Source organism: Monopterus albus, unplaced genomic scaffold (assembly GCF_001952655.1).
Source record: "Monopterus albus unplaced genomic scaffold, M_albus_1.0 scaffold71.1, whole genome shotgun sequence".
In the NCBI taxonomy this organism is placed as follows: Eukaryota; Metazoa; Chordata; class Actinopteri; order Synbranchiformes; family Synbranchidae; genus Monopterus; species Monopterus albus.
The window spans coordinates 535,240-549,538 of record NW_018127951.1 but is presented as its reverse complement, the minus strand read 5'-3'; the positions used below and the strand labels follow the sequence as shown (position 1 = coordinate 549,538).

At 41.9% G+C, this 14,299-nt stretch overlaps 1 protein-coding gene across 1 annotated transcript in view; it reads right to left on the bottom strand.

Annotated features, from left to right (window-relative positions):
- The window catches only part of LOC109963251 (RNA-binding protein Nova-1-like), a 72,360-nt gene that overhangs the window by 51,900 nt on the left and 6,161 nt on the right, over positions 1-14,299 (bottom strand). Inside the window, exon 2 of the mRNA XM_020605615.1 lies at positions 667-810. Coding sequence (XP_020461271.1) covers positions 667-810 — 144 coding nt within the window. The remainder of the gene's footprint in view (positions 1-666; positions 811-14,299) is intronic.

Genomic DNA, 14,299 nt, shown 5'->3' with positions numbered 1-14,299 from the left:
ATATCTATTCCATCTCCTGCACAGCTCAAACAAACAACCAAAGCCTTAGATTAGACCAGAGTACAGGCTGATACACACACACAGATCACAGCCTCCCCCTCCTTGCTGCTCCAGTCACGTCATGTCAGGGCAGAATTTAGAATTTACCCATAATCCTGATTTCTGGTGGACTGTGTGTTTGTGTTTGTGTTTGTATGTGTGTGCTGATGAGTGGTACAACATGAACCCAGCCAAGGTCCCTCTCTCCCTGAGGACTCACAGACTTGGACAACATGAAATCAGAGCTATACACACATGAAGAACAGAGCCCTTATAAATCCATGCATCTAACCCACAGCATAAAGAGCAGCAGGTCAGCAGGTTCTCACTCATTCATATGTCACTCATTTGCATCAATCCAACCCATAGCTTTTAAATTTTATGGTACATTGGCTGTGTTCACTGTTTTTCAACAATGACCCAATCCATCCATCCACCCCTGCATCAGTGTATTTTTTGGTGTCTACTTTTCTGTGTGTATAAGATTATAGCATGTTGAGGAGAACACAAAATGTATTCAAATTAATTATTTTTATATTGTTTTGTGCATATTGTATTGAGCAACACCTTGTCTTTCTGTGTTATGATCCACATCATACCCGTCCATCGGCAGCAGCGGTGTCTTACCGGGATAGAAGTCTTTGGATTTGGACAGTTTGATGGTGGCTCCGGTCTCTTTCTGCAGCTGGACGATGGTCTGACCTCCCTTCCCGATGATCGAACCGGCCGCATAGCTGGGAATCAAAACCTTCAGGAAGTACTCGCCTTCCTCTGCAGTAGGAAACAGGAATCAGGAAGTCAGAGAGAGCTACTGCAGCTTATGTTGCTTTTACTTCAAATAAAGATGAAAACAGTATGACAAGCTACAGTGTGCATTATTAGTCTGTTTAAACCTTTGCCCTCATGCCTGCCTTCTTGCATTTGTGACAAGAGTCTGCAGCTTCACAAATTTGTTCAAATTAGCAAAATGCAGAAAAAAGATTATTCATATCCAAAACAGGAATGATCCTGTTTGAATGGCTGTAAACTGAAGTGGAAGCAAAGTGTTTGTCAGTAATCACAGTCTGACAGAACAGATGCGAGCTGGTGCTGTCACTTCACCAAAGCACAATAACTTGTCTCTCCATCCGTCTTTCCCCCTCCGCTCCCCCTCAAACAACAATCCGAGACTTCCCAAAGCTGCACAAACCCACCCAGTCACATCAAACGATGACTGATATCCATTATTTCCATAATCTGATTATTCCCTGCTGGTGTTATCTCCCCCCTTTCTCTGCACGAGCCTCTAAACACTCTCTCCAGATTGGTCTGATCTAATTTCAGCGTTAGGCCCGAGGAATCTGGTCCTCATCATTGCTTTGCCATGAGGGGAGGAAGCTAAGGAATATGCTGCTTGTCAGTTTTGTTATCAAAGCTAATCAGATTCAACGCTTGTGGATGCGACACCTCGTGAATGCATACCAGCACATGCCTGCCATGACACACACACATGCACTCATTCACATGTGCAGAAAAGCTCACATGAGCAAAGCAGGTAAGTACAGATTTGGATGTTTTTATCCTGCTAACATGGACCACCACCTGCACTGAGGAAGTTGGTATAAACTCTAGATATGAAAAGAAGATGTCACCCGTTTCATGTGGTTTTGTATTGACTGTTTTCAACTCTGTGTTTAGCTGTTACTCTGATATAATACAGATGTCTCTTCACAAGCTGAAGCTGCAGATTCTTTTAATAGAAAATTACACGTGTCTTCTCAGTTCGAAGGAGGAAAAGGAGGTGGTGTTGCGACAGAAGAGACCAGCCATTCTTCCTTTATAAGGTAAGATTTGACCTCCTTTGTCGAGTCACAAATGTTCACATTCTCTCACTCAGTTGTTTTCACCTCCTTCAAACTGGTATCACAAGCGTCATGGTTTGGTTTTGCTTTTTTCATTAAGTCTGACAGTTTAACAAAACATAGATGTTTTTCAAATGAATTTTTTCAATTCTCTGAGCTGGAAGGAAAAGCAGAACCAATTTCCATTCAGCTCAATTGAAACAGATATCTGTAAAACCTTAACAAATTAAATACAAACCATCAACATGGCAAGATAGCACTTTAGGTTTAAGTCAGAAAAAAGTCTTTTGTGCATGTTGAACTAGCCCATCAAGGCCTTAAACCTTGAACAAAACCACAATTTGTTTCAGGCTTTGAATCTAACAGCACCTGCTCCAACATAGTTTTTAGCATGGTTCTGCAGTGTTCTGTCTCTTTAAACCGCCTCTGATTCATCGCGTCTCAGCGCTTCCCTCTCTAGCCTCATATTTGATAATCCAGGACATGAAACCTCAGGAGGCAGATTAAAATAGGATTATTGCTACAGGGGCACTTTCTCTCACAAGGGCAAAGCACCTTGTAACACCACTGTTCTGTCTGCCACCTGGGCGAACCGCTGGAAATACTTAACTGTAGAAATACACACGCACTCAAAATAACAAAATGTCCTGATTTGGCTGAGATGGACTGACCACATACAACCAGATGGAAGATTTGGGATCAAATAAAGCTACAGTGATTATTATTAAATGCCTTTTAATAGCTATAACTCCCATTAAATCCCTTTAACACTTGCCTCAACAACAGCTGTTTTTGACACCTCACTATAAATAAATTTAAGTAGTTTAAGGTCCTGCACACCCACTCAGGTGGTTTCAGTTACTCTGGCTAATCAGGCCTTTGCTCCAGGTTCATACTGTAAGTACAAACATTTAGCAAAGAGAGGCTGGGAAGGTTGTTTAGTCAGAAAGAAGTTTTCCCTCCTGGACATGTGCAATAAAACTTCCAGGACAGAGACAATGACATAAAATCAAATGAGCTGGAAGATGTCTGTATTACTTTATTATTCCAAAGATCTAGTAAAATGTGACATGAATCCCTGCGTTATCCTTTACTTATTTTGGGAGATTTGACTTCTTGTTAAGACTGTGTGGGTGCGGGCTCCATTGTCTTAAAATCCACATTCATGTCATGTGGGATGGATGGAAGTAATATTCCCATGATTACACTGTGTAAGTGTTTAGGTCACCGGGCAACTCATGACGAATGACTGCTGTCTGCGTTTGTTTGTGTTTGGCAATTCCATGTTTTTAAATGCCGCGTCAGAAAAATTAGAGCTTTCAAAAATTCCAAGTTTTCCCAGTTATAATTATGACTTGCATGTTGAATGTGAAGATCATTTACAGGTTCAGTCTTATGAGAGGAAACCTCATCTGTCTTTCCATTTCTGCCAAATGTTTGTCCTATGCAACTTTTGTAAATGGATTGTTGCGGTAGTTCAGTGTTTGGAGCTTTCCATGCTGGGTGGGCTCTGTTCTCATCTCTGAGTGTTCAGCCAAATCAAAGCATGAGCACATAAGACAGGAAACCTGACACTCCCCTGCCCTTCCTCAGCTCTGCTAGTGATGAAATACAAACTGCAGGGATCACAACCATGAATGTAGAGGAGAGAAAAAAAAAAGCCCTTTGTTTAATTTGTCCAATGACGCTTAACCTTCTTTGTTTTAATCTGAATTCCCTGATGCACATTAGTAACCGATGTGTTTGTAGTGAGTTTAATTCAGTTTAGTGTAGAAATTAAAGGTCTTTCCCCACACACTGTTTACCAAATGGAGCTCCAGCTACATTCTTCCAAAATGAAAACACCAACTGGATAATAATCCTTTCAGCCCTCACTCATCTTCTAGATCCTACCATCCTATCATTTAGCTGTTTGACCCTTCTGTCCATCATGTGCCGTGTCCTTTCTACTCAGGCTGAAGTTCTAAAAACATTTCTCAGAAACAGCGTGAGATGTATAAATGATCTGCTTATATATTAGACTTGAGTAGGCGGAGTCTCTCAATGTGCACTTAGGCATGGTGTGCAACTTGCAAAGATGTATGTCTGATCAAAATACCCAAACACTAGACAAATCTTAAATTTATTCATGACCACTGATGATGCTGGAAGGTCAGTAGGCTGGCTAACTAGCTGTGGACTAATACTCTTTGGCTAGAAAAATCAGTTTTGAGGTTAGCTGCTGTGTGCTAACAAACTACTTTGTATATCTATAGCTAATAGCAAGATGACTACGCCTCATGGTATCAGCTTCTTACACAACCTCTTGTTTCCCAAACTGAATTCCGGTTAAACATTGGCTGGAGAACGTCATATTTTGGTTTTGCTGAATGGAGTTTCAAATTCATCAGTGAAAACTGACAACATTTCTGTTGACAGCCCATTTTGTCTTGATGACACAAGACTAAAGTTAAAATAAAACTATCATTTGAAAATGAGAACTATGATGAAAAATGTTATACTTTTCAAATAAAATCTGAATGATGAATAAGCTAAACAGATAAGAAATCTTAATGCAGACTCATTCGACAAACTGCATGTATCTGTAGCGCCCGATGAGTAAAACACTTTCTTCCATTACCTTCGTCTTCTCCTCCTCTCCTCGATCTGCTGCAGTGACCCAGTTTGAGTACAACGCCTTGGACTAACCTGCTTTAGATAGAAACTAGCTAATTATAACCAGCCTGTATTAATAAGGCAGGGGAATTGGTAAATATGAAACACACATACACGCATGTGTGTCTGCAGCACAAAACAGAAACAAGAACACACTCATAAACACCTCCTCCACTAAACAGGCCATTTCCGACAGCTCATAAAAACCCTGGCAACATGACTCATGTATAAATGAGTGACTCATGTTGACACTCTGTTGCACGATAACACTTGTATGTGTTACCATGGCAAACAGTAAAACATTTATTTATATATATGCAGCATTTATTCTCTCCTAGAACAAGATATTTCTGATCAAAATTAAACAAATAAAAAAAAACAAAAACCCTAAACTATGTGCACCTGAGCAAACATTTGAGTTAATCTAAAATGTTTTAAATGCTACATTTGATTTCTCATTCAGGAAATATTTTGGGAACACGTATGAGCCCATAGGACGGTGTTAAAATAAAAACTCAATGCACAAGAAGCTTATAAGACTCCATACAAGTCAACAAGTCATCCGCATCATGAAACTACTGCAGAGTTTGGTGGTGAGTAAGGTAACAGGGTTATGTAACACAGATTGAATTACACTTTGAAAATACACTTTTAGCTGGTTTGATAACCACCATGACTCAATTTTCATAAATATGAACTAACTTCTAGATATAAAAAAAGAAAAGCTTGGAAACTGAGCTGCTCTGCCTCTTCCTCCCACACTGCATCACGCTGAATAACACTGTTAACCGGGAGGTTTTATCAACATTCCTCAACTTTTATCACATCTATCTGATCTTTTTAAAAGCTTTTGACAAACAAGTCCACAAAGGCTTGAAAGGTGATGCATCTCTAAATGTTGAGCTTCATTTAAAGATCTTTGTGGTTTCAAAATAAAAGCTTTCAGAGTGCAGCTATAAAGAGCCTCTTGAATATCTATAAAACATTGGCAGCATCTCCTGTAAAATCAGCTCTGTGCTTTGGAAAGGATGTTTTTACTCTGTATGCACTTTGGTACAAACTGGTTTACTCAAAATACATCATGTAATGTGAATTTTGATCGTCTAAATAGAATTATTTGGCCAAAACTAAGAGCAAACAAACAAATAAATAAATATTGCATGATAATTTGCAGACAAATTAAAACAAGTCACTCTTGGTTACGGTTTTGAGAGTCTATACAGCCATGTTTATATTCTTCAAACTGTTTAAAAACCGACTTAAATGATAAATGTTTAATTTATTTTTGCAATTTATACAAAGTGATCACTTTGAATGTTTCTTTAATGTTGCATTCTGAAGTTATGCTGCTTATTTGTGTGAGATACTGTATAAATCCCATCAACTTCACTGTCACTTATGTCTCTTGTGTCATCCTGATGCTGTCTGAACCTTGCCCACAAAAAGTAGTTTGGTCACATTTTTACCACAACTTTGGAAAAGCAAAGCCTCTCATATCAATCTGTCACAGTTGCAAATTCTAATCATGTGTAATTATACCCCATGAGTCCTTCAGCGTGTCACCCCACCTCTCAGGAGTGCAGGTGATACTCCTGCATGCCTATCTAACTAGGTTTAATAAGCAGTGCTCGCCACATCCGACCTGTCAGTGTCAACACTAACCTCAAATTTCGACAGAGGCCACACAGCAGTCACTCACACATGTGCTGTCACAGCTCAGCAAATTAAACAGTGATGGTTTAAAAAAAACCTTCACTGGTGGGTGTTCAAGCAAAATGTCCCCACGTGACCTGAAATAATTTATTCTATGGGTAAAAAGATGGACAGCTAAAGTAAACTGAACAGGTTCTGGTAACGCTTTCACTATTGGAAAGAACTTGCAACACAAACGTAGAGACTCTCTTCATCAACTGCAAACCATTTTATTCTCCTAGAGAGCTTTCCTCATTCATTCTGGTCAGAGCGTATACAAGACTGCAGGCCCACGCTAGCGCACTACAGCACCTGGCCAAACACATAACTAGTGTGGAACATCCCGACTCCCCACTCGCTGTTCTGGGGGATTTTAACAGAGCAAATCTCACCCACAAGCTGCCCAAATACAAACAGTATGTCACTTGTCCCACCAGGGACAAAAACACACTGGACCACTGCTACACAGTAATAACAGATGCCTATCGCTCTGTTGCTCAGCCCTTGAACTCTCTGATCACTGCATGGTCTGTCTTATACCAACTTATAGACAGAAACTTAAAGCTGCAAAGCCTGTGGTCAAAACAGTGAAGAGATGGACCGAGCAGGCAAAGTCAGAGCTACAGGCCTGCTCTGACTGCACAGATTCGAGTTTAATTGAGGCTGCGTCTACAGAGCTGGACACACTGTGACATCTTACATCAGCTTTGGTGAGGACATGTGTGCCCACCAAGACCTTCTGCACATACAACTACAAGCCCTGGTTCAGAGGAAGAGTCAAGCAGCTTCGTCGTGCCAAAGAGGAGGCCTACAGAAGAGGGGACAGGAATCCTGTACGGGCAGGCCAGGAACACACCGACAAGGGAGGTCAGAGTAGCAAAGAGGAGCCAAGCTGAAAAGCTAGTTTCCAGCCAATGACCCCTCGTCTGCGCAGAGAAGCCTGAAAAACATCACCGGCTACAGGAACCCCCCCGCTGCAGAAGACCATCAACTGGCAGATGACCTGAATGTGTTTTACTGTAAGTTTGAGAAGCAAAACTCGCCCCTCACCCACCTCACCTCAGACCCAGCAGCTGCTCCCCACGTGATCCCTCCCCCTTCTGATTCTAATGTTCATTTTTACAGGCACCCAGAAACAATGATGTTCAATAATGTTAAAATAAGTCCCCACAGAGGGGGTGTTGCAGAGGTCAGTCTAAAAAACATGGAAGTCAAACCATAAAGTCATCTAATGAGGTTTACAGCAACTCAGGCTTGTAAATAACACATAACACGCTGCTGCTTAGTGGAGAGAACCTGATGTCTCACCATGTCAGACTCATTGTTTTGTGCTACTATTTTCTGCACTTGTTGATATGAAGCATCATCAAAGATCCAGTGTCTCAGCCTCCCCCCTCGTGTGCAGCGGCTCCTTCATGCTGACAATATAATGAGCATGTAAACTTTCAGTCCAAATAAGAACAAGAAAAACACCATAATTACAGCTATGGTGATTGTTACTGATTAGTTCTTAATGTTCTAGCTGTCACAAAGTATGGAGAGAGTATGTTGTGGGGTTCCTAAGAGGAGGCAAGATACATAAGGACATAAAAATGCACGTAATGTCATAGAGAAGAGCTGCAGGCTACTGCACAAGCTAATGCAGCTTTGTCTGAACATAATGTGGGAATCAAGGCTTCAGTACGCTTGATATAAAATGCCTGTGGGATTGTCTACCTACAGTGGAGCCACCAGTGGGCTGTGTCACATTCTACAAAGACTGAGCTATGTTAAAGGCTAATCAGACTTTGCACATACCCTCATGTGTATGCACACTCACTCTTATTCATACTTCAAATCGAGGGTGAGTTTCCAAGCATTGTGGCACATGTGCAATCGGGGCTTTTCATTGAGTAGACCCCTGTGGGCCTGGGAAGATGACCAAAATTAAGTCACTAGAAATTATAATTACACTTTTATACAGCAACTGGCCTGATGTTTGGACTTTTCTCTTAAGTTTTCTATTTTTCCTTCACACTTTCTGGCAGTAGTTCTTCTCTGAATGTTGCACTAGACTAAACATCCATCTCTGAGACAGTGTTCTGACTATAACCGACTTACTAATTAATAAAATACAAGTAGCCACAGTGCAACCGAACAAAGTGATGTGCACAATTAGTTAGAAAAGATTAGTTTTACTGTTCAAACTCTATGTTTTGCTTGTACAAGCTGCAGATGTCATGAGTATTGATGTGTGGATCGATCCTGAAATGCTGATACTTCCGATCTCAGCGTTTCCTGTTTTAGGATCAATTCCATGTTAAACAACTGCCATCTAAAACACGTAGGCTAATTTGGTGTATATTTTATCTTCAATAGGGGACACAGTAGACAGTAACTACACTATCCAGGACAGTCTAAATAACACCCAGTTGATAGGAACTTCTTCTCCTTCTGCCTGAGAAGGTCATATGGGAACTACTTCTGTGGCTCAGGAGATAGAGCGAGTTATCTCCTAACAAGAGGATTGGTGGTTCAAATCCTGACTTCTCCAGTTCATATGTTGAAGTCTCCTTGGGCAAGATGAAAGCCAAGTTGCTCCCAATAACCAGAGCAGGGATAGCACCACCACCAGTGTGTGTGTGTGTGAGTGAGCTGGTGCCGCAGATGGCTGTCTTGGTTCTGTACCGGAGACAAATTCCTTGTGTATAACATATTTAGCCAATAAAAGTGATTACCAGCTGCTCACAGCTGTGTTTCCCAGAACTGATGACTTTCAGTATGGCTCCCAAAGAAAACACCATGCCTATGCACATGTAGGACTGGATTCACCACTGCACTGACTCACATTGACATGTTGCCTTGCATTTCCATGTTTTAATGCATTTGCATTTATTTTGGTTTACTTTTGTGCAAACTACTGTACTGTGTACTTTCACCGTCTTAGTTCTCCCAGCTGAGGTAAACTGGAAAGTTATGGTCTTATCAAACCCCAACACAACACTAACCACAAACACAAGGAGACACTGTAAACAAATTAAACATTTGGGATAGAAACTGGAAGGATTACCATGTTAAACTAATGGCTACCACAGTACAGCGTAGGTAATAACGTGTGTATCCGCTGCTGAGTAACTACAGGCTCCCTACTGGTCACTGCGACAAGGGTCTTTGTTATCACTCCTTTAAGCAACACGTCTGCAGACAAATCCCTGGAGTTCCAACACACACACAGGAAGTACACACATTTCCTTTTTGTCAAACGTTTTTGACAAAAAAAAAAAAACTGTGTGTGTGTGATATAATGAAAATGTGGCCAGAAAATGGGTCTAAAAAAAAAGCTAGCAGCACAGGCAGCAAGGTCAGTGTGGCCTATATGTGCCCAGTGAAACCGCTCCACCCAGCTAATGCAAAAAAACCATATGCATGTTCATCTTTCAGTCTCTGCTGGTCAAGAAGGGGGGAATGGAACAGGCAGGGTTTGGAGACATAGAGGTTGTTCAAAATGAATAATAAATCATCCTCCACCACAACATAACTGGATGAGTAAACAGTCCAATCTGTTGCTAAGGCCCCTGAGGACCCGCCAGGCCCAGAATAGGCTCTCCATGCTGGGGGATTGGAGGCTCAAATCCTGGGATCTGGTGTCCACAGGCCCGCAGGGGTGGGGTGGGGTGCTGAAGAAGAACACAGATCCTCTCATGTACTGTCACATGTGCTCACACACTTCACTCAAACAAACAAACCTCAAGTTACCTCTTCATTGTAGTTTTTAAATAGTTTTAGTTAGTAAACCATATTTACAGTAATTTCATCATACTACAAATCGATTCAAGTGGCATCAAGAAATCGAGCAACTGTCCTCTAGTCTCCCCCAAACATCTATGAAAAATTTGTCTGACAAAGTATGTCGTGTTTACTCTGGACAAAGAACAAAAACAGAAAATAGGTTGGCGGCGTGTGTAGAGCTCCACTATTCCTGATCACAGACAGTAGAAATCCAGGTATTACACAGCTCCTGTGACTATCACGAATAATTTCTAGAATCCTAGTTACATACTGTAAATGCTAACTCCTTTGGGGTCACTAGAGATGGGTGACAAAATAAAGAAACGCATGAATGCTTGATGCCAAGAGTGAGACGAACCGGCAGCTCTGTTATGCTGTGGCAGACGTTTTGCTGGTATGGTTTGGGTCCAGCTGCCCTCTTACAGGGAAGGGTCACTGCAGATCAATACAAAGTTGTTCTCAGTGATTATGTTTATCCTATGATAGAACATTTCTATCCTGATGGGAGTGGTCTCTTCCAGGATGACAGTGGCTCCATCCACAGGACAGGAGGGGTCACTGAATGGTTTGATGAAGATGAAAACAACGTGAATCCCGTGCTATGGCCTTCACAGTCACAGATCTTGGCCAATGACTGTATAAACGATGGACAACGCGACAGCTCTCAGAAGTGAAGGCACTGTGAGTCGACTGTCCCCTGCTGGCTGGTTGCAGTATAGGCCCTAAACCCCACCCACCCCATGTTAGCAGAAGGGACATGAGCCAAACAAAAAATTCAATGAACAAATCAGACAAATTTTCCCCAGAGATAATTTCTGTGTGTTTGGTATTTCAGATGAATTGACAGCTTCAAATGACGGTCTGAAACGTCACTCAACTATTCGATTGCTGCTGCACAGATTCTGGCAGCACAATAGCCAAGATGGCAGCTGCCATACTCATGATATTTTGGCTTTAATTTTGCAAAGTGGAGGGAAGTGGTGACATGTTGTCCATATTTATGTAGTCTACGATCTCAGCCCAGTTGAACCTATGGGAGATGTTGAAGTGACGTGTTAGCGTCTCCCCCACCATCGTCAAAAGACCAAGTTTTTCTGCTAGGATTTTTTTTTAGTATGTAATTAAAATAAAAAGTTTAACTGAATCCTGAGCAGCTTTGTGTAGAAACATCAGTTGTGAATTTGAAGCGTAGCAGTGTGAGCACAGCCTCAGCTGATGAAGAGGAGGTGGTGGGGGGTCTGGTATAGAGGCTGGCAGCTCTGGGGACTTGGAAAATATTCATCTCCCCTAAGCAGGGAGAGTTAAGGGGGGCAGATCTTGTTTAACACACCCCCTTCCAGTCCTCTACTCTTTTGTTGGGGCTAGCATTCACACACACACACATAAAGCTCTCCAGCAGTGAGGCTCTGACCAGCTGTCTAGGGTCTGAAAGATGGCCATCGTCACTCACAAACACAGAGTTCACAGAGGAAAGCGAGGAGGAAGAAATCTCTTCTGTTTTATCTTTCCCTCATATTTTAGGCGATGGCCGAGTTTGCAGAAGGAGCTTCACTTTCTTATTTCACAATCACTAAATTCAGAAGCTGCACGCAGCAGCCACAAGGCCCCGAAAACTCCTGTAATGGTTTGAATAATCAAATACTGGGAGAAGACGTGGAAAAGAAGCTTCTTAAAATCTAATTCAAACGTTTGAAAGATTTTTTCCACCTAAATGCTGGAGTCAGCATCAGAAAATCACAGACGTGTGTGTCACAATGACTCAACACCTGCAGCACTAAATTCTGTTTCGTTTCTGTATCAGGAATCGGTTTCTTAGCCTTTCATAAAGAGGCTGTTTGTTTTTAAAATGGATGACATTTCAATAAAAAAATTATCTTCAGCTTTAGAAACTCAGTGTAATGTGTTAGAACAACATCCTGCAACAGAAATTCAACTGGAATAGAGGTTTATGGAGGACCAATCACATGCCACCATACTGAAATGGTCGCTATCGTCAGGGCATTTGCATAGAAATCAAAGCAGATACGGCGCCTAGACTGGCAAACTAAGGCAGCCGCCTCCTCTTTCTCCCTTCTGTGTGTGTGCTTGTGTGTGAAAATCAGTGTGTACTGTTCACAGACCAAGGCTATTTCAGAGGAGGGGGCCGTCTTCGATGCACTGGCCCTTTCATCGCTCCCTCATCCATATTCATTGCCGCTCCACTCTCCTCACCTATCAGCAACCTGCTAGCCATGACCGGCGTCTCACTCCACCAATCGCACATTTCCCATTGTGGAAATAATCCCACCTCTTGGCGCCTTCACCACACCCCGTACAATGGCTTTTTTTTTTTTACTTTGACGCAGTGGCTTGAAAAAAAGAAGGAGAGGGTGGAGGAAGAGAAGGAGAGTAGCTGCTACTGCTGGCAGAGTCCTGCTGACAGTAGCTGCGAATCAATCAACAACCTCGGAAACATTGTCGAGCGATCGTCGTCAATGGCAGCCTGCGATTGATGAAGGGAGTGGATAGAGGGAGGAATGATGCAAGGACAAGGGCAAAGAAGGACAGGAGGTAGAGCATGATTAGTATGGTTGAGGAGGAGAAGAAGATGAAGAAAATGAAGGAGGAAGCAAGGAGAGGGAGCAGCTGAGAAATGCTCAGGCTCATGAGCGAAGACAGCAGGCGTGTCGCAGAAAAGCACGTCACGTCCTGCAAGACAGCGAGACGAAAGGACAACTATGAGCCACAAACAGTCACCCTATACAATACACAATGTATGAAAAATACAGCTGTGTATGATTTGTAAAAAACACCTAAACACTTCTAAAAACAACTTATTTCTGTGTTCTAGCTCACACTGCTGCAGTTTCAGTCGTATCCAGGACTGACACCCCTCTGCCTGGGGTCTATTTTAGAGTATTTAGAGCTAAATGCAGGACTTCTTCCTCCACAGCCAGACAGCTGATCAATGTGAGGAAGGCAGCTCACCTTTGTATGGACGTCCCAAAATAAGATGCTCTGCTCAGCTCAAGGAGCAACAGAAAACAAAGGCCCTCATACAGCCGGGGCTTAATACACAGCAAGAATGCATGTGTGTGCCTATGTTAAGTGTGCTTGTGCAGCACAGTCCATCATTTACACACCCCTTCATCTATATTGTTAAACTTCATCTCTGCTTCTGCAACAAAACGCTGACAGAAAACTAAGATAACTCCACACGCACACAAATCCCCTGATGTCACTTGGCAAGGGCATTTCAAGGCCCCCCCCCCTCCTACTTCCCAAAACAGACTTGCCAGTCAACCCATTTACTAAATGAATGTATTATATCTTTGAGACAGGAGAGGACGGGGGAGACAGCGGAGGAGAGGAGGGAGCCTAAAGTGCTGAAAGGACTGAGAGGTTTGTACAGTCAGTCCAGGACAGCAAACTTTTTCCAACTGTTAAACCTGTAGGTGTACCCACTAGCATGTTCATTTTCTGACTACATTCAGGAAAGGTTGTTTAAAAAGCATCCAATTTATTTTGTTTGTGCTTACATAAGACTCCTTAATGGCTTACACAAGTTGTTTCCCCCCCCCTGAAAGCTGCATTTGTTTTGAAAAGACTGCGGGCTGCTGCTGGGTATTGATGTATCAGTACTGATTATGTGCAGTACCCTAGACAAACATCTGTGTGTGGGAGTCAGTGATCTGGATGCTATTTGCTTTTCATTTTAAAAGCTAAAGTTTGTGATGAAAATTGTGAATTCCTTCATTTTGCAGCTCAGAAATCTTAAACTTTAAATGAATTGTGTATCATTGTAAAGCAGGCACTGCATAAGTCTGAAAAGCTGTGACTTCAAGACACTTGAAGTGTCAGTTTGTGTGTCAGTTGTAAGTCCAGGCTTTAGTGCCAAACATTTAAAAAGAAGAGAGGTTCAGTGTTTTGTTCCTACATATAAGGTATTTACAAATTGTATAATCTTTATAAAAGCCCAGAAGCAATAGTGTCTTGTTTTGTTGTCAAACGTGCTACTTTGCTGGAAGAAAATATATTCTTCATGAGGTTTTTATGTTTTTTTTTTTATTTTATTTTGCAGAAATAATCTATTGGTTAGAGTCCACAGAGTGAAAACCCCAAACTGGCCGACAGCAGCAGATCCTTCAATTCTAAAATGACTAAAAGTCTGTTACTCAGTCAATCAGGCTCAAGTCTAGCTTTGAAAATAATCTAACACTTAAATCAAATATTAACAATGAGCTCATTAAATGTCTCTGATCATGTATGTACAGTTTGAAGGAAATCTGAATTCCTTTAATGCTGGGAGAACCCTGCTGGGCCAG